Genomic DNA, 22,007 nt, shown 5'->3' on the forward strand with positions numbered 1-22,007 from the left:
TCTTGTGGGTCAAATTCATATTGACCACTAGATGGGGCATTGGGCCTTTTTATAACCACAATGCCAGGGGAGGTGACCAGCGCTGGCCATTGGCTTCCTCTTCTATCTTTCATTTGATATCCCGAGGTCAGCTGAAGTTTAGTTTACTAATGCATTTTGAATAATGTGATCATATTGTATGTATAAATAAATATTTGTAATATGTTGGCTAAAATGTAATGCTGAATTACACTTTTTTTCTGCCCGTGAGTGACTGAAAGTATAACCTCTTCATTCTTGAGTGACTTAATTTTGTTGAAAGTGAAAGTGTCTGCTGAAGAGATGCATGTGTTAAGTGCTATTCTGATATCAGGAAAATCTCACTGCTTTCAGTGACAACAACTGAAAACTTTGAGAAAACCCCCCTCCCGAGTCAACAAATAATCCAGCTTCTTTTTTAAAAATAGCTTTGAATTTGCATATTGCAGGTATGCAATACCATTCCAATCAATCAATCAGTGTAAACATTATATCTAAAACGAATATGTTATCCTATTAATCCATTAATTGACAATATAAAAATAAAGCTTCCAAATGGGGGGGTTTCCGCAGTGATGTCGAAAAAGGACCTATAGTGTACCATATGACCATAGACAATTTTATTTTTCCATGCAATACTGTACATGGTGTGATGCAGTATTATTTCACCATGTGCAATTCCCTGGGAATATGGTTTGGTATTTGATAACATTCTATAGATCAATGTTTCATAATTAACTCCCTTGAATATTTTTTTTTAAATTAACGGCTTAATTAAAGACTGCTAGATATAAACAAACTATATACACAATTATTTGACTATATCTTCACAGTACACAGTCGTGCTCAAAAGTTTACATACAGTACACCTTACAGAATCTGCAAAATGTTAATTATTTTAACAAAATAAGATATCATACAAAATGCATGTTCATTTTTATTTAGTACTGTCCTGAATAAGATATTTTACATAAAAGATGTTTACATATAGACCAAAAGACAAAAATTGTTTTTACATACCCTTGATTCTCATGTGTGTTGTTACCTGGATGATTTTTTTGTTTTGTGATGGTTGTTCTTGAGTCTCTTGTTTGAGGGCAGTTACCCACAGTAAAATTCTCGAAAATTATTTAGTTTTCCAGCATCTTTGAACCCTTTCCAGCGGTGACTGATTTCGAGATTCATGTTTTTACACTGAGGACAATTGATGGACTCAAACACAACTATTAAAAAAGGTTCAAACATTCACTGATGCTCCAAAAGGAAACACACAATGCATTAAGAGACGGGGGTGAAAACTTTTGAACAGGATGAAGATGTCCAAGTTGTTCTTATTTTGTTTGAATAGCATTTTTTTTTCAGTTAGTACTTCTCTTCGAAAGCAACAGAAGATAAATTAAGTACAATTTACCTTGATCTTCAAATTCAAAAAGTTATTTTAGTCGCTCAATTGTCCTCAGTGAGAAAAGATGGATTTCGAAATCATACAGTCTCTTCTGGAAAGGGATCAAATATGCAATACATGCTTGAAATTAAAGAATTTGCAGGACCTGGAGGAATTTTCTGAAGAACTCGGGCAGTTTAACTATTCAGGACAAACAAGGCACTCAAAAGCCATAAAAAAACAAAACAGTTGTGTATCATAGCTAATGACATTGTAGCCTAGTTAAGAATCAAAGCTCAACTTTTGAACGGGGTCATTTTTATAAAATCATTATTTATTTATTTTGTGGACTATATGTAAACATCTTTTATGCAAAATATCTTATTCAGGACAGTACTAAATAAAAAATAACATGCATTTTTGTATGATCCCTCTTATTTTGTTTATAGCCTGATCACGACTGTGGATATAGAAGAATTGCTAAGCTACAAAATAATTAGGTGTCCCTTTTAAGTTTTTTTAGTTGTTCGAGGCCTGTGTTTACTCTGTTTCTGCCTTCATTAGTCTTGCACATGGAGTCGAGCTGAAGGGCGGGGCCCGAGCCAACAGACGTGAAGTCTGGATCAGTATAGGCTACACTTCTTTTCTCTGGATGTCAGACAGTCTGAGGAAAACTCAACTGTGGGTCAAACTCGAGATTCTTTATTTTAAATGCGCTCCAAAGCGTTAGTTTTAAATAGTATAGGGCTGGGAGTTTTGGTGGGAGTAATAGCGTAACGGGACGGGGTAGCATAGCTTAAGAAGTAGGGAGCTTTCTGTAAAGAATCTAATGAACCGCGCAAAAAGTTAGACATTAAGTGGGATCTTTACGGATAAGAAAACCTGAAGATTTGAATGATGACTGAGAAAGAGTTGGTGATTGACGACATCATAACAGGTAAGATAAATCACATTTTAGAAAGTTTGAGCAGTTTATTCTATGATGCAACCCGTTATCAACGCCCACAGTGTCAGAGGACACATGATATCATTACTGTAGGCTAAGTGCAATTATTCACAAACCCGTCTGAGAAACATCCACACACCGCTTTTTAATAATAGTCGTACTGTCTGCGATGGGCTAGCTTTATTTTATGGCATATAGATGCACTGTATAAAAAAGTACGTTAATTTAAACGGGAAATAATGTAAAAATATAGGCTACTACAGTAAAATTTGTACGCTACTACTACTACTACTACAAAAAAAAGTGTTAACTTTTGGACACCTAAGTAATTATAGAACTATCCTAAGTTATATGATTTAATGACACATTTATTGTCGTCTCAGTATTTTACGATAATGTAGTCCACTGGCAAGCTGGCAGCTTTTACCGTAGGTTGAACATTACAGTGTAGCCTATTCCTGGAAAGCACATTTAGCTTGCTGCACGCTGCAATCTGTATTGCTTTGGAATGGATGTAAACATAATATTCCACCTCTAGCGCATTCTTAGCCTTATCTTTTAAGACATTTATTCCCTGCACGACTCTTTATAGCATATATGCCCTCGCCGGGGCAAATCTGCTTGTGACTTTAAAAGCGCAGTGTGGACTTGGGTGACTGAGATAGTAGCGGTGCAGAGTTGGGTCACGTGGTCTCACTCCTGGGAGCTTTGAGTCAATGCAGCAAAAGTCTGCACGCTCCACCATCATCATCCCAGGTGAAGCTGGAACGAGGTAGGGCTCCTCAACCACCGACCCAAACTCACCACAGAGCTGAAATATACTTTCATAACGCATATTAAAACGGTTCAGTACTCGTTTTGACACGGAACAATCGCAATGCAGAGAAATGTAGTAATGCGACCGTTTACATAGCTCTGGGATCACAACAGCATTTCCTACAGTAGCGCGGATGTTTATTTTGCTGGCTTCAAGGTTTGGCATGTTTCTGACAGTTTTACGCATGGGAAGGTAAATTAGCACATGTACTGCTTGTCTGTCCTTTAGGAAGGACGCCAGTTTGACTGCTGATGTGATGTAATATGATTCAGGATGGGCGCATCTCTGACACTTCAAGAGCATCTGTAAGATAGCCTAGTCATCACGAGTATGTTTCCTAGAGACTGTTTGTGCAGTAGACAGCATTAGACAGCAGCATCAAGGTGATATTCGAAGATGCGTACATCTTTACGACATTGCCGTCTTTTCGTACAAATCGTGAATGAATTGTTCTTTTGTATCGGATCTTTTCACTAGATCGGATGAACCGGTTCTGTCTGGTTGAATCGTTCACCAATCGGAATAATTGTGTCCGAGCGGATCACTGACTCGTTAAGCCGAGAACCGATTCGTTATGAACCGAGAACTGATGAGTGTGTTGATGGATGGAAAAGTTATCTTTGATAGCTGCAGTTACAAATTAAACGTAATAAATGCATGTTTATAACTTGATTGTATTAGTTTTATCAACACGCATTCTAAAGTTGTGTTTTAATAAATAGCATTTTATTTAAAAGTGCAAAAATCTTTTCAAACAAAAGATGTAAATACACATATAATTTGGTTCTAAGTTTTTAAGAGAGAAAATGACCAGCAATTTGTTTTCATAACTATATCGCACGTTTTAAATTTAAAGGGCACATATCGGAGACCACGTGATGACGCAGTTATGTCGTAGCGGTGTATAACTGAATCGTTTTTGGTGATTCCTAAAGAATCGATTAGCTGAAATGAGTCGTGCTGTAAACGTTTTCAATAGACCAGGATGTTGAAGATCTGACACTGGCGTGCTAATTGCAACGCGCTGGGAAATTTACATAGGAACATTGAACTTGCTGCCAAATGTTTTTTGGACCATTTGCCTGTTGAAATGTGCAAATGAACTCCATAATGTCCACACCTACTGCCTTGAGTGTTTGTGTGTAACAGTTTTAACCTTTGCGTCGGCAGCCTCTGGTCAGGGTGCCAACAGCAGAATAAACCCCCCCAACCCCCCAGCACATTCCCACGGTGCCACTTCGGGCTGGAGTATAAAGGAGTCATTGTTTGAGTCGAGGGGAAAAGGCCTCATAGGTAGCACGTACAGCCGGGTACAGAAGAGAAGACTAGACTCAGAAATGGTTTATTAGATGGGTAGTTGTGCGTTTTGCATGTGGAAGCCCTATGTAAACAAACATGTCTTTCAGACTTTAGAGACATTTCTTCAGTTTGTTGCATATAAACTATTGATAGAGATGAATGCACTGATGTTTACATATGATTGCATTTTCTGTATTTGGTTAAGAAGTATTTGAATCCTTTATAATGGATCAACCAGGGTGCGTGACCATTAGCCGCACAACAGCATGCATTTGGAGTACAGTGGGGCGAACTGCAATGGTGAACATGGTTGCAGTGGACTGCCTGGTGCAGTTAAACAGTCTGATGCACGTGGCTAGGGCAGGACTGCTTAGTCAGCATGGATGAGATAGGGGGGTATTCATGCCTGTCTGCAGCATTCATGCATGCAAACACACACAAACTGTGACCAACTAACAGCAAATACACATGTGTGTGGCAAACAAACTAACACATGCACGCCCAGATGCCTGTAACTCTGGGCTCAGCAGTATGACGTGACCAAGAGAGCAATGATAATGTCCACTGTCAGGGTGTGGCCACAAGACGTGATGTGGATCCACATCTGTTTAAATAGCCACAGTCCAGACACATGGCTGAGGAGAGAATATGTAGTGATGGTATTGGTCTTTAGAAATGAATGAGCAAATAAATCATTCACATGCCACAGACATGCAAACATATTTTTGCTGGATGTGTGTTTTATTAACCAGTGCAATATTTTCTGCATTCCCATCATGTGCTCCGCGAGTCAACTGCAAGTCTTGTCCTTTAACTGGCAGGGGGTGTCTGGGCCCTGGGTGTGTTTGGAGAGGCAGGACGACACGGTGATGTAATTTAAAGCGAAGCCATTAGCGTCTCTGTTTGAGGTCAGCTCAATGCCTTTTAGCTTCACGCACACACACGTTCGCTTAGAACGTCTCAATTTGATGAGTGCTGTCTGTGGTCAGCATCTGTGTAGGTCAAACTCACTCTCGTTCTCTCTCATTCGCTGTTTCTCCTCCTCGAGTTCTCTTTTAATACCATCAGTGCTGGAATAAGGTTTTCATCTCCAAAATGTTTATTATATCCCTCATGGTTTAGACTTGTAATTTTATATAAAACTTTAAATGTTATTTAGGCCTTAATGGCACCTTCAAAGTCTGTTCTACAAATCTCTAGCTTTGGATGCAATTCATTTGAGCTAAAATACAAATCTTAGTGACTATATCCGCAGAGTTTTGAGGCATAAAAACTTGCAGATGGGATGGTGTTTATTTCTAATTGAAAAACGTGCTGTGAATGATGTAGACATTTGGAAACCTGCTACGACACTCACAAAAGCCCAAAAATTCCATTCTGGCATTACGTCATGGTATAGGTATTAGCTGCGGTTGCCTCGGTTCCCAAAGAGAAGGAGAGAGAAGTTCTAAAAGGGGGGAGCAGGGGCGTCTTTAGTGTCAACAGACCATCTACGTGATAATGAGAATGTTATGCCTTTTGGATGTTCCATTAAAAACCTATGCGAGTCTCCACAACTGAAAATATATCACTTTTTAGCACCCTTTATACACAGTCAAGCTTTTATTTACAATACGTGCCTGCCAAGAGACAGCCATTCAGGCCAAGAAAACTCCACCCAGCAGCACATATGTTCTCATGCTGTACATCTGTGACCGTCAGCTCAGTAAATCATGTGCATCTAGGCAGTTTCACAAATTAACTTCTTTATTAAGAGGCTGTGTACTTGAACCATATTAGGGCCTGTATTTAGTCATACTTTTTTCAGGATTCTTTGATGAATAGGAAGTTTAAAAGAACGTTATTTATTTGGAATAGAATCGTACTGACTCAACTTTTAAACAGTAGTGTATTTAAAAGCACACAAATTCTAAGTCTGAACGATTATGCCTGTTATATTTCAAATTAAACCAAGATATCATAACATAATAAAAAACTCTATCTAAATTGTCACTGCAGATGTGTCTGCTAAACCCATTACTAGAACGGCCTAGGATACAGTAATATGAAATATTCAATAAACGTACAAAATGGGATTTTTTTTTCCTCCACGTTTGACATTGGCATTTTTGTCACAGTGACACTTTTTAAAATCAGGTATTGAGTGTTTTTTTGTGCTGTGAAGTACAGAAAGGTTTTGGCCAGTGAGTTTTACTAAAACAAAAATCAGAAAAAACATTCTTAAACCTTAGAATAACTTAGCAGACAGTCGACACAGATGTCCAATATATATGTTTACTGTGTGTGTGTATATGTGTTTGAGAGCAAATTTGTATGACCTAACTCAGTTCTGACCCAAATCTGAGAGTTACTGGGTCTGTCATGCACTCTGTGCGGGTGGTTCACTTTGCATTGGAGACGGTTTGAATAATTTCACATATGTGAATAATTCAGGTACTCCTTTTGGTAGTATCAAGAGAGGTGGTGTGACCAGCCAGCCAGCCACACAGATTTTACTCTTAGTTCGGAGACAAATTTATCTTCAGTTTGGGTATAAAAATTGACATTGATGTATTTAGCTGGATCACAGGATGTTATTGACACATTTGAGCTGCCTCAGACGCCTTTAATCCGAAATTGTGGTCTTATTTTTGTAGCTTACTGCAAATGGTGGGCGTGAAAAGAAGCATTTACATGCCGCCAGGATGCCTTGATTCGTTGTAGTGTATTCCCTGTGGACTGCACTATGTGAGGAAAACCAACCCCTCCAGCGTGAAGAGAAATGCCAATAATACAGTCAAGCTGTGTCTGGCCTTTAGTCTCAGGGGCAATGGGGGGTTGATGCATGGATATATATATATATATATATATATATATAGGGAAGCATGTACTTCATATGTGCTGCACAGAGTTTAGCCTGACCTTCAGACTCCTAGCATGACTCCAGGAATCTAGACTGTTTACATGGAGTTTAGATTTGGAGGTGGAAATAGGCCTAATTTAAGATCTGTTTAGTCAGTGCTATGTAGAAATTGAAGGCATAGAATGATGTCATCATCTACTTACTCTGTCTCATGTTATTCCAAACTTGTTACTTTACTTTTCTTCTGTGGAAGAAGATATATTGAAGAATGTTGGTTACCAGAAACAAAAACAGACATTCTCAAAATACTTTTTTGTGTGTGTGTGTTGCACAGAAGGAAGAAAGTCATACATGTTTGGATTAAGTATGATTATGACAAGAGTTAAGAGATTGAATAACTTTGCTCCAACAAGATTAGTAAGCAATTTTATCACAGTACTCTTTCGTTATGTAGCTAGCCTATAATGTCACTTTATAGTCTTTCTTGTGGCTGTACTTTCAAATGAATCAAAATGATTTAGGCCTACGTGGTAATCGACACAATGTCACAGATGAACGAGCTTGACTTGTTTTGAATGCAAAACATTTGTTGAACTAAATGTTTTTCAAGAAAATGCACGGTCTGAAAGTTGCTGATTTACCATTTACTGTGGATTGTGTCATTTGTGATTGTTTGAGTTTGAGAGGTTTCTTCACGCTTTGTGTAGCAGCTGTAATCAGGCTGTCCAAAACCAGATGCACAGGAAGGAAGACTATTGTAACTCCAAGAGGCCATTTTTAGAATTTCCTTACGGAGACACAACATGCACACAAATGCACATAGAAATACTTAAACTTTCAACTTTTGGGTGTCTTCCTCTCTTTCAAAAGACTCTTTATTGTTCTGGACTGGAGCCTGTGCCCCTCTGACAGTTTAGAACTAAACCATCTGTGTTCTCCCAGGGTACATTGGGCGATACACCTTTGGTACGTCCGAAATCCCATACTGTATAGTAGGTACTTCATTTGATTTAAAACTTAATTCACGACATTTAAAAAAAGTATGTTCTATAGTATGAGTGTGTGTAGTATGATTGAAATCTGGACGTACTGGATCTGCTATGTTGTCATTATCAGCATCAGTTGTGTAGCTTCACTGCCATTCACAAATCCTCTCCTGTGGCCTCACGGGATAGTAAAGTGTCCATCGTATGCATGCACACTTCAGAGTCTCGCCGGAAGTAATGGGTCATCCAAGGACTTTTCACCTAGTGTTTTATGAATACTATTAATTCGATACTTCTCGTTTTTCGCCTACTGTATTTATGGAAGTACTTCTTTCAAGTTCAAGGAATCCCTCATTTCTCTGTTTACCACATTACATTTGATCTTAGTAAGTGTTCTTTTTTATTAACAAAATTCCATCTGACGTGCAGATAAGGTTAGAATAACTTTAAATTTAAAATAATTTGCAATGCAATTTTGGCAAAGCTGAATTTTCAGCATCATTACTTTGTTGATTTGGTGCTAATGCTATAATCATGTTTAAAATAGCAGCATTTATTTGAAAAAGAAATATTATAATCATAATAATAATCAGATTTATAATATATGTCTGCACTGTCACTTTTGATCAATTTAATTAGTTAATTTCTTCTGAAAAGCAAAATTTCTCTGACCAAAAAGGTAAACTTCAGTTGGTGAATCAATATCAGACAGGTTTTGGAATCCAGAACTTGGTTTCATCAGTTTCAGTAGATTGCACCAGGCAGACATGATTACAGTGAATCCTGAATGAATGAATCCTGATATCTTCTGTTTGAACCCACCTAGTGAACTGATGGCAGTTTTGCAGTATCATCATCCCACAGAGCTTACATAGCTCCATTTGACTGACACTGCTGCTGGATCTTGCTGAGTTCACAGGCGACTCTGATCTCTCAACTATTCTAGTGTAACGTTGCAAAGGGAAAGCTGCTCTATGTAGATGACTGCAGCAGGTTAACTTGCATCTCTATTCAGCACTGCAAAAAATCAATTCTCTCTCTTTTTCTGCTCCTCTCAGTAGGCCATGCATCATGTATCTCTGAGGTAATGGGGCACTGGTGTTGATTTGGGAGGAGGCTGTTCGTATGAGATGATGTGTGTCGTATGCCCCTCTCAACAGCCGAAAAAGCATTTGTAATGCTATTTATGAGTTATGGCTTTAGGTTTAGGGTGGTGACTAGGGTTGGGTATCGTTTTTTTTTTTTTTTTGATACCGGTGCCAAATCGATACTTTTAAAAGAGTACCGTACCGGTGCCTGAACCGATACTTTAAAAAAATAGAGAGCCTCAAAACGATGGTGAATGACATTAAATAATGGCTTTTTTATTGAAAAATACAAAATAAAAAAATCTTAAAATTGAATATATTAAAATTGTAGAGTAAATATATAAATATAAGTAGTCGAAATACAAAACACAACAAATTTACATACAAATTCACAATAAAACTTAAGCCACCTAACCCAAATACAATAATTTAACACTAAATAACACTACAGTACCAATAACAGCTAAGTATTCGGTATGCTACAAACCAGCTTGAAATTTCAGCAATTCTTTTCACATTTTTTTTTCCTTTTCTGGCCAAATACGACACCTCTCCTGACTTATTGCATGTCCTGCATAAGGTGAGCGTTATTTTAGAACGCATCACCTTAAATGCCGTAATGCGAAACCCCTTGTGGAAGAACAACGCCGTCATGTATGACAATGAGCGCTCATCAGGATCAACTAAAGGCTGGATTTTCAAAAGTACGTGAGGTTCGCGGCTCTATTGTTGCAGTAAACTTGCACAACGTTCTTGAATGAATAATTTGTTAGATGTACGCCGTCTGTTATTGTATGGACATCGACCTTACATTTTCACACTAAACATGACGCGGAACAAAATGAACAGTGATTGGTTGCGTTACATTTATTACAACAATTTATTCTTAAATACATGTAAGTGAATGTGTTTTGTCATTTAAGAAACCTTTATAATGATCATGATTCATGTTAGTTGATCTATAACGCACAATAGGCGTTACTAACATTGTTAGTACGCAATGCAGTTCAGAGAATTGTATCTGTTAGATTTAGACCTACAACACTTCAATTCACCCACTTCTCCCGAAATACATTAAAGTAAGTGGCTGGTGAAGTGTGAGAAGAACAGAGTAAATTGTATAGTTACCTACACAATGTGTATCTAAACACGTCATCAATTTATAATTGAAAGGATTGTTATTGCCGCTTCCATAGACAGTGTGTATTTTACAAACTATAAATGTTGTTTTGCTAGTACTTGTGTATTGAAATGTCTGAAACCTAAAATAAACCGTATGTGGTTGAAAACACTGAATAGTTGTTATATAATATGACAGCGCTTAGCGCCAGCCAACGCGCGAACGCAAATTTGAATTTAGAAGTTGATGATCACGTGATCTGAACGTTCTAATCACACCGGTGTGAACTATCGTACGCGTCAAAGGGTTAACTAGCGATCACATGCGGTGATTAAGCTTCTTACGTCCGTTTCGAGATGGTCCTCACTGCGGAACATGAAATCCACGGGGAGGAGTCGGATCTGGATCCGACTCCTCCCACCTTACATATACATAAACCTACCCATCTCCACCCCCTGATCCCTAAACCCACCCCTAAACCTACCAATCTCCACCCCTTATATCTGGATCCAACTCCGCCCCCCGGATCTTGTGTACTGCATTGAGGTGCTACTGTCCGTTTCGGAGAACCAGAGGGCAAATATTTAATGGAATATTTGCAGGAACACCCACTCCAAACATTAGTAAACCGTAGTAGATCACATTTCTTTATTTAGAGCAGGTGGTCTCGATTGAGCCCAAACAGAACATAAGACAATGCATAGATCACGGAGTGAAATGACATGCTGCTTGGCTAAAGCTATAGTACTTCCGGTATCCAATCCGTCACAAATATAATGCATTTCCAATGTCAAGTGGAAACTGGATCTCAGGTGTGGTATGTGGGTATAGTGGGTAGGGACGATGTGTAGAGACCAATTGGACACTGTTTTACAGCTGAATTGGATTGATCGTTCAGGAGTGCGTTTCCCAAAAGCATCTTTAGCCAACTACGGTCGCAAGTTCTGTTGAATTGTATTGATAACAAAGGAACTTGCGACCATATTTGGCTTTGGGAAAAGCTCTTAGTTCTTGATTTACTATGCACTATAGAATAGGAGCGCATAGCTGAAAAAGCACTGGAAGATCGCCTCTCATTAGTTTATTCTATGTACTTTTATTGTGGTGTTTACACAAGTAAGTAGTTCTTATGTTCAGTAAAATTACCGTTTTTGGACTCTTGGTTAATTATGTTTCAAAATAAACTGCTAGCATACCTAATCCATTGAATGGCTTCAAGACATTAATACATGTATAATAAGTAACTATGGCGCGGCCATCGATTAATCATTCGCATCCCTACTGACAACCCTAACAGACAGAGAGAAAGTAGAATTAGCTTCAAGTGCCTTTAATCTGGTTAATAAATGTATTTCATTGCTAGCATACACAGACAGAGGGGTCTGTACAAAATTACAACTCGGGATCACACACTATACAGTGTAGCTTCTGCTGTAAACTGTACTGTTCACACAGAATTCATTGGAAAGTTATATTTCTAAAAAAAAAAAACACTTGTTTTTCAGCTTGAGATATGGATACACTTTACGTTTTCTCTTTTCCTGATCTGTTTTCATTTACCAGGGAATTCTTTACTTGACATCATGATGGATTCGCTTTTCTGTATCTCTGCATTTGGTTATTATTTTTGGAAAAAAATCAAACCAAAAGTTACAGAGTAAGAGGCCATTTGTCTCAGACATGTTGAGATTTGAGAACTGTAAAAAAATATATATAATTCATAATGGATCAAAACTGTAGTGTGTGATCCAGAGTTGTAATATTTTACAGATGTCTCTGTGTGTGCTAGCCATGGAATAAAATCATCAACCAGATCGAAGGCACTTGAAGCTATTTCTCTCTTTGGAAGTTCAAAATACAAAATACCGGTTAGGTATTGTTAGAATTTTAGTGATTTCGATTCCAATTCTGCTTATTCTGATTTTTATTGATTCCCAGTTTCGATTCCAACATGGTAAAAAAAAAAAAAAAAAAAAAAAAAAGTCAAACATTTAGATATCAAACATATTTATTCTGTGTCTTTTGGCAAAACCTGAATAATCAGGTTTTAAAACCAAATAAAACCAAAAATTAGCAGCCTAAAGAACAACTAACTAATAAACTATACTTAAGTATCCTAACCTTACAAGTACCCCAGATACTCCCATGTTGATCTGTTGAAGATTTGATGAATATGAACATAAACTCAACAAAAAGCCACTGAAGAGTTTTTCTGAAGACAACGTGGCGTTTAATTAAGTTTTGATTAAGAATTAATGAGTTTTTTACTTTATAATATTACAATTAATTTTGCAACTATAAGTCAAGTCACCTTCATTTATATAGCGCTTTTAACAACATAGATTGTTTCAAAGCAGCTTTACAGTGATAATAGGAAATTAAAGTAACAGAGATTGTATTGGCTTTACAGCAGTTCTAGAATAAAGTTATTGTCCAGCTAAAGTTAGTTTTGATTGATTCACTTCCGTTGCAATGATCATTAGTTATTAACTTAGGGGCCGCTAACGCGACACCATTCTAACAGAAAACCCTTAAGTTCTCTCTGCGTCTGCGCAAACTTTAAAAACGTGATAACTAAACTATAACCTGTTAATATGTTTGTTTTCTTCTTTTCTCCGATTTTGCCAAATTTCCTTTGGTCTGCTTCAGTCCTGACATTTGTCTTAAGAAAATAATGGTGCCATGAACACTGTCCAAACATTTGTCCTGCATTTTCATTTGATATAAGAGAACAGTCTAGCATTAATATTTGTTTTTTTCTTTCTAATTCTGTTTTGTCTGGGGAAATGAGGCATGTGACCTCAAAGTAAGTAAAAGTTCCTCGGTAAGGAGTGGGGGGGAGAAAGCAGAATGCCTTTTGAGAATGGCAGAAAAAGCCCATTCACATAACATTTTTCTATTGATATTTAATTATCAAAAAACAAACAAAGGGAAAGTGACATTTATGACTGACATTTTGAGTTGATTGTACAACCTTCTTCATATTTAAAAATATCTCAGATCTCTGATTCTCACTCTTCACTTTAACTATATCACAATGTTGCATATTTTATAGATAATAGATTCCAGACCTAAGATCGCTTTTGTTTGTGCATGTCAGTGATCCATATGTCTCTGAACTCTATTATTTCTGTGTACTGGGCTGCTTGGAATTCTTCCGAATTTGTAATTCCACAGAGGAGGGATGACCTCTGACTCCTCCTGCTTCCTGTCAGAATTTTGTATAACATTCCAGAACGGAGCTTGAACACCCCGTTTATTCACTCCCTTTCTCTTGTGGACAAGAGGAGGGGTGAAAACAGGATACTTTTTTCTCCCTCCATCCTCTCTCTCATTTATGTTTATTTTTGCAGCTTGGATCAACGCATGTGTATTGGGTCTAGTATATATGATCGCCTCATTGAAAGAGTCCTTTTGTGTTCTGTGTTTTCTGAAACTTTAGACGTGAGTTGGATTTGAACTTTTCCAAAAACCTGCTGAGTAAACATTAAAAATTTTGCTCAATAATAATAATAATGCACCTAAATGGCCAACAACTTGAAGTGATAACTTCATCTTGATAGTTTTTTTTACTATATTATATTTTATTTGTGTAGGTTTTGTGTTAAAACAGCTCAATATGTCAGCCAATCCTGAGTAAAAGAATTGATTTACATTGTTTTTTTTCTTGTTGACAACAATTCAAGGTACATCTATTCAGGTCAGGTCAGTCTATAGATGCATTTATTTTCATGCTTATGTGTAAATAAGTCTTTAAAACAGCAGGAAAATCAAAGGAATAGATCCATTTCACACTCTGGTCATAATGCAAGTAATTTCCCGCCATTTATGCCCATTTTCTGCTTTCCAGTTCCCACGCATGTTTGGATTCTCTGTTGTCACTTAAAGAGCCTTATTGAAAAGACGTGTAATACACATACACACATACAAAACACAATCACAGCCCTAATCAAGTATAGCTCTCAATCAGCCGCCAGGGAAACGGTCGCCATTGACGTTGTGTAATTACCTTCACGCAACTTTAATGTGTTATAATGAAGTACAGTGAGCCATGTTGCCATGTAAACAAACTTAAGTTCCTTTAACCCGCAAATCCATTCGCGGAAAAGTATAAAAAGATGGTCAAGTGTGTGTTTCTGAATAACACTTCACTTATAGGCATTTATCATTATAGACAATCATTTTACTCCTTCAGTATTGATTTTGATGTTCCATTGTCCCATTTTAAAATCAATCTTGGTAGCTGGAGCTTGTGCATGTGGTGAGTGGTTGAAATGAAGTGCGAGCTGCAGGTAGCCAGTCACTCAACCTGTAATTACTCGCTGAAGAGCGCCACGCTTATTCTGTTCACTCTGCCGCTCAGTATGGGGTAAAGGCAGGAAAAAAGGATGAATGCTCAGAAAAACGTGGCATCCCGCGGAGTGAGGAACCCGGGCGCTCGTTTAGTGTTCAGGGTGCTCAGCATCCAAGTGTTTTAGCGAAGCTATTAGGCCCGGCTAATGAGGACGACGGGAATGGACAAATACAACCTCTAATTCGATTCAAATGTCAGTGTGGAGGGGAGCAGCTGTTGCTGTAGTGGTCTAAAGCTCTTAAAGGATTTGATGATTTTATGACCAAATAATGTAAAATGTTAGACATAAGCGATGTTTTAAAAAAAGGTATGGCCAAATGAATGGTCTTTCAGACGAATTCGCTGAACATTAATTGAGGCTTTTAAGTCTCGTTCCCACTGAAAATAATTTTCAGAAGAATCACCATTGATGGTGCCATTTAGTCCTGGTCTCCATCTGTGACCATGAAACCGAGCCTTAGAGTGCTTCCTGATATTCCCAATGCCATTTAAATGTATTTTAATGGCAACCCAAAAGAAAAGTTTTTGGTTATCTTCAAGAATTGCAGTATTTTGACTCATTTTCAAAAAGGTCCAACTGACGCAATATAAAACAGAGAAATATCCATGTGTTCGGGGAAAAAAAAAAACATTCAAATGGAGAATTTGAATCCATGTGATCCCAATCACTCTTGAGGTTGAAAGATTTCGCAACAGATTTAAGTTGGTATTGCGGATTCACAGATTGAGAAGCAGAAATCTGCTAGGTTTGAGCTGTACTTCATATATCGCTACACTATGAACAATAGACATTTCACAAACAGCTTCTGCTTAATATATTGTTTCTCAACCAAACAGTAACAAAAATGTTTATTATACAAAGGCAAACAAAATTGTCTTTAAAACACTGACATTTATTAATATGATCATTATCTGTATAAGCCCAACAATGCACTAAATTATTAACTTGAAAATAGTCTTGTCTTTGTAGTTTGAATGTTTGATTTGAATGTTAAACTTTCTTTCTTCTGTTTCTTTCACTTTGCAGATGCAATGGCTACTCCATCTCCAGCCAAGAGTATGGGCGACCCAGGCATCACGCCACTTTCCCCCACACATGTACTGGTGAGCTCAGCTTTTTATTGCCAGCTTGACGTCACCCATTACATGAAGGAAATGTCCGGTGTGCAAATGGGGCCTTAATGGATCGTCTTATTTACCCTGAGCTGCAATCACATGCAACAATTTAATGCTTGACATATACTTGACAGTATCTCTCTACCTCTTTTCATGTCTCTCAGTTTCCCTCTGCTTCTTTTCCCTTTTGTCTTTCTACAGAATGCCTCAGAAGAGAATGAGCCTACGAGGCACCCCTATGTGGTGGTGGTGGCCATCGACTTTGGCACCACCTCCAGTGGCTACGCATATGCCTTCAATAAAGAACCAGAGTGCATTCACACTATGAGGTGAGACAAAAGGGGCAGAGAGAGAGAGAGATAGAGTGGGGGTGTACCTGTAAAAGAAAAGCTCAAATGAGATTCCTAAAAGGACTCTTAAAAAAAAGACATATATATATTAATATAAATTTATAATTCATATTAAATTATTTATTAACAATTTTAAAATAATATAAAAGTAGTTTTTTATATTCCTTTAAATTTATATATATATATATATATATATATATATATATATATATATATATTTATAAATTAAATATTTAATTATATAAATTATTATTATTTTTTTTTTGCTTGAGTAACATCATTTTATGTAGAAAGTACCTTTTTTTTCAGTACAGTTTTGAGTAAATTATGTTCGAACAGAGCATTCAAAAAAACTGTGCTCAACAGTATACTCCTATGTGTGTAGTCCATCTCTTCTGAAGTCATTAATATGATTGGCCATTAGAAGGTCATGTCTCTATTTAAGTCAAACGTACAGGTGTCTTTCTCTCTGGGCACTTAGATGCCCCATTAAAATTCATTAGATATATACAGTCCCACTGCGTGTATAATGGTCTGAACCACGTAACATTAGTGGGTGCGCGTGTTGTATATGAAGGTAAACCCACAGCTGCTCTGCTACCCTGACCTATTTGGTCATGTGACCTTTGACTCCTAGGTCAGCTCTCCAGAGTACCTGCTGGGCAGAGTCAGCCACGTGTTTCCCGCCCAAATGGGCATGTGGGTTTCATTTTAGGCATCAGACTCATTATGAAAGTCAGAAATAGGATTCTATTTGTTAAACCGCACAAGTACAGCTGTAGAGGGTGTGCGCACATATATTCACATATTAAAAGATGGTTTGAATACAAGCGTGAATAGTGGCATGAAAAAATTTAAAGATAAGCCTACTGCTTTCCATCGAAACAAGAAGGCCATTGCATATACAGTACAGATATATTTAGCTCTGTCTGACAAGGACTCTTAGCATCCCGTTGTCTACGGCTATAGTATTCATTTAGGATCTTAACTGTGTCAAATGTGGACAACGAGAGAGTGGGAGATGAGAAGGAAAAAAGGAATGAGTCAAATTGAGACTGCTCTACTTTGGAAAAACCAATTCCTTCCTTCAATCTGGTTAAATCGAATAGTGTTTTGACTGCTGCTACAGATTTACAAGCACAAATAGCCAAAGGCCTCTGAGATTATTTGGGTTGGACTGATAGTCTAGCCCCTAAACCTTTACATAAACTCAGCTTTCCTTGTAAAAACTCACACAGCTCATTTACTAAATCTGTTTATAGTCAAGAAGACAGCTGCTTTGAGTTGGTTAACAGGAGATGAATGGATTAACTTCAAGACAAGTCTGTCCTGATTCCACAGAATCCCAGAGTATTTTTTTGGTTTGTTCACAGAGACCCATATTATTAACTCTGGTAAGCTGATACCTTATGGTCTATTACAGTTATGCCAATAATTGCCAATTGACTTGTAATTACAGTAATAAGTTTGGTTATATAGTGCCCCCAAAATTTATTTAGACATGTAATATCTATAAATGTCAATGCTTTACATAACAAAATATCAAACAAAGCAGCAAACAGATGATAACCTTTTTACCAATTGGTCCCAATGTAGTTTTAGTGGATCCATGAAATCTCTGTATTATTATAGGGTGCTTGTAGTTTGGCATATACAATTCTCTCTCTGTCCGTTCAGACAGTCTGTAGTCGAGGTGCATGTTCTGTTTTTCCACTGAGGTCCTTCGTCCTGGAAGTAAAAGGCCATGAATATTTTAAATCCCTCTGTCTCTGTATAATGCTTGAGCTGGTTTTATGACTGCCTTGATATGGATAATGATGGATAATCATCTGTATGATGCATGATTGATACTATAGGTCATCTTAGGTAAGTTGAAAAGAGTCTCTCCTAATTAGGAGAAGAAGTGAAGAGCTAAAAGCTTCTACCCAATGAAATTATTTCCTGATCCCATCAGATCTCTGTAGAATTCACTCTCTAATTGGTTGTTTTTCCTTTGTTGCTAGGCGCTGGGAGGGTGGAGACCCAGGTGTGTCCAATCAGAAGACACCCACCACCATTCTACTGACCCCAGACAAGAAGTTCCACAGTTTTGGTTATGCAGCCCGAGATTTTTACCATGACTTGGATCCCACCGAGTCTAAGCAATGGCTCTATTTGGAGAAGTTTAAAATGAAACTACACACCACTGCAGTAAGGACACATTCCTACGACATTTTTTAATAGTGTTGACTTGGCGTCCCAGCACAAATATGCATTGAGGGAATTATTGATCATAAATGTGAGGACATGGTCTTCTGCCTGATACTGCTGGGATATATTCATAAATTACTGGCTACTGCATAACTTAAGTAATGCAAACAAACTCATTATTAACAGGTGAACCTATCAACTGAAGCAATGCTGTTAATGAGTTGTCTGGTTTTATTAAATCTAAATGAAGTCTCTAAACTGTTTACAGTATATTTCCCTCATTGTGAATGATGCGATAAGTCTATTGAAGTACAAATACATTTTGATTTTAAATGTCAAGCTCTTTCTTGTTTCTGAGAGGCATTTATTGTCATTTTATCTTCTGCAGAATCTGTCCATTGATACGGATTTACATGCGGCCAATGGGAAAAGAGTGAAAGCTCTGGATATTTTTGCTTATGCGCTGGCCTTTTTTAAGGAGCAGGCTCTTAAGGTATGTCTTACTCCTGATGATCATGATCATACAGAATGCTATGTTAAACCCAGTCAATTCACATCATGTTAACATGTACTCTACTGTTTGAAAGTGTGAGGTCGGTAAAATATTTTTAAAGTTTTAGAAAGAAGTCTCGTATGCTCGCCAAGGCTGCATTTTTTTTTTTTTGTTAAATCAAAAATACAGTTAAAACCGTTATATTGTGAAATATTATTATAATTTAAAGTAACTGTTTTCTATTTGAATATATTTTAAAATGCAATTTAAACCTGTGATGCAAAGCTGAATTTTCAGCATCATTACTCCAGTCTTCATGATTGTTCAGAAATCATTCTAATTTGCATATTTGGTGCTCAAGAAACCATTTCTTATTATTATCACCACAGTTGAAAACCGTTGTGCTGCTTAATATTTTTGTGGAAACCATGATACATTTTATTTCAGGATCAAAATCTTTTGTAGAGTAATCTTTTGTTACTTTTTCTTACAATTTAATGCGTTCTTCCTGAATAAAAGTATTTACTGACCTCAAAATGGATTTTTCTCATTGGATACAGGAGCTGAGCGACCAAGCAGGGGCGGATTTTGACAATGCTGATGTCAGATGGGTCATCACTGTACCGGCCATCTGGAAGATGCCGGCCAAGCAGTTTATGAGAGAGGCAGCATATAAGGTATAACGTTTCTTTCTTAAAAATGCTCGTCTCGCTTTGATAAACGACCTACTTTCTGTTTTGAAATTGGAGAGAGGTCTATGTGTAATGTGTGAAACCATTGAGTCATTACATTAATTGAAAGCACATTAAGCACAAGTTTGAAGTATGGGTTGTACAGATCCCTGGTGGATGTTTTAAGGTACTGCGACGCTTTAGTTGAGCTTGTAAATTGAAATAGAGGAGGTAAAAGAGCACTGTTTTGCTGGCAATCTAAAATATAAAAGGAATGAGATATACAGAAATACAGGATGTAAATGGGAAGAGAGGAAAGGCAGAGATTAACGGAAAAGGAAAAAGGAAAGACACTTATCTCATCCCTTAGATACAGCCTCTGTTTGTTTGTTTGTTTTCACTGTCTCTTAACTGGACCACCTATAGAGACCCCATACAATGTGGTACTGTATTGCTGACTCGCTGTTTGTCTGTCACTGCTGGCAGCATTGTGAGTCTTTGTTTGTGGATTTGTATTTGAGACATGTGGCCTGTGTGTGTGTGTACGGTAGTCATATGAGCTGCATTATTGAGATATTTATACCTGGTTTTACAAGTGATTACAAGTGGTCAGGTGACACAGATTGCTGTTTACACCTAGTTTTGATATGCAGCTTCAGTTTATCATTCATATTAGTCATATTGAAGATGTTTTGTGAAGAATTTTTTTAGGTCAAATTGTTATTTTCTTTTTGAAATGTACAAGCAAGTAGTCAACAGAGGGGTGAATTTTCTCGCACTGAAGAGAGACAGAAAGGGAGGAAGAGCAGGGTGTGGCCTCGGCGTCTCTCATCTCTATCCAAAGCAAAGAAGAAATGAGGCGGGGAAGGCAAGAGTGGGTGAGCTACATCAATACACAGTAAGAAAAGAGAGAGAACAGTGGGAAAAAGAGAGCAGAGAAAAATAGGGAGTCTGCAACACTTGATATCTGCAGTGGGAATTCCTGCAAAGCTTGCCTCAGGAGCGTGCGTGTGTGTGTGCAGTGACTCAGCTCTTCATCTGCTGGATCAGGAGAATTGAAAGAAAGGACACTGCATTCACCCTTACCGCTGTCTCGCTCTCTGCATCCCTTTTTGCTCACACTGCCGTCCCATATCTCACCAATCCTGCAGCACTCACAGCAAACAGTACAGCTTGTGTGTGGTGTTTCTTTACATTTTTACTGCCGATCTGATGTAAACCAGAAGGCTGTTCCACAGCCTAGGGCCGGCAATAGCAAAGGCTCTATCTCCTCTATGCTTTAATCGTGATCTGGGGACAGATAAAAGTCTCTTATCAACAGACCTCAGATTTCGTGTGGGATTGTATGGACAGAGTAGCTCGGACAGAGTAGCTCGGACAGAGTAGCTCGGACAGAGTAGCTCGGACAGAGTAGCTCGGACAGAGTAGCTCGGACAGAGTAGCTCGGTGCCCGATTATTTAAGGAGGTAGCCAATGCAGCGATTTCAAAATTGGAGAAACATGATCAAATTCACGTTTTCTTTTGAGGAAATTTGCAGCGGCATTTTGTACTAATTAGAGACGAGCAATAGAGTATTTGGACATGCCATAGTAAAGAGAGTTGCAATGATCCAAACGATGTGTAATGAGCGCATGGATAGCAATCTCTAAGGTTTTCTCAGAGAGAGAGAATTTAATCTTAGAGACAAGACCTAATCACCACATTTATTTGTTTTTCAAATTTGAGGTTCTGATCCCAGAAAACACCTAACTTCTTAATACAGGACAAAGTAAAAGGAGCAAGGTAATCCAGGTCAATGTTACTGCTCTTAAAGTTTTCATGGGGCCAAAGACTATAACCTCGGTTTTAGATTCATTCAGAAATAAGACATTTTGAGAGAACCACATTTTCACTTCATCCAGGCATGCAAAAAGAGATTTCAGAGCAGCATGGTTGTTGCGTTTCGGAGGTAAATAAATTTGGGTATCATCTGCATAGCAGTGAAATGATACACCATGCTTTCTAAAAATGGAGCCCAGAGGAAGTAAACACAGGGAAAAAAGAATGGGTGCGAGAATTGAACCCTGTGGCACTCCACAGGAGAGTTGAGCAGGCGAGGAAGAAAAATTGCCCAGTCTAACCGAGAAACTTCTATTCGTTAAATATGACTTAAACCAACTGAGGACAGTTCCCTGGATGCCCACAAAACATTCTAGACGGGAAAAGAGAATTTTATGATCAACTGTATCAAAAGCCGAGAGTCAGTCACTTAACAGTGTATCGTTAAAAACCCGTAATAAAGCCGACTCTGTGCTGTGCAAAGGCTTAAAGCCAGACTGAAAAGTTTCAAAGA

General features: G+C 37.8%; 1 protein-coding gene across 4 annotated transcripts in view; it reads left to right on the plus strand.

The window, feature by feature from the left end:
• The first annotated feature begins 1,989 nt into the window (after positions 1-1,989).
• The window catches only part of hspa12a (heat shock protein 12A), a 35,000-nt gene continuing 14,982 nt past the window's right edge, over positions 1,990-22,007 (plus strand). For 2 of the 4 annotated variants that reach the window (XM_081348053.1, XM_081348055.1), the window contains exons 1-6: positions 1,990-2,339; positions 15,882-15,958; positions 16,172-16,299; positions 18,324-18,510; positions 18,899-19,003; positions 19,564-19,680. In XM_081348053.1, coding sequence (XP_081204179.1) covers positions 2,297-2,339; positions 15,882-15,958; positions 16,172-16,299; positions 18,324-18,510; positions 18,899-19,003; positions 19,564-19,680 — 657 coding nt within the window. In that variant the 5' untranslated portion in view covers positions 1,990-2,296. Of the gene's footprint in view, positions 2,340-3,012; positions 3,121-15,881; positions 15,959-16,171; positions 16,300-18,323; positions 18,511-18,898; positions 19,004-19,563; positions 19,681-22,007 lie in introns of those variants that run through there. The other 2 variants (XM_081348054.1, XM_081348056.1) reach the window with 1 other exon arrangement.

This window comes from Scardinius erythrophthalmus, assembly GCF_964197995.2.
Source record: "Scardinius erythrophthalmus genome assembly, chromosome: 19".
Lineage (NCBI taxonomy): Eukaryota > Metazoa > Chordata > Actinopteri > Cypriniformes > Leuciscidae > Scardinius > Scardinius erythrophthalmus.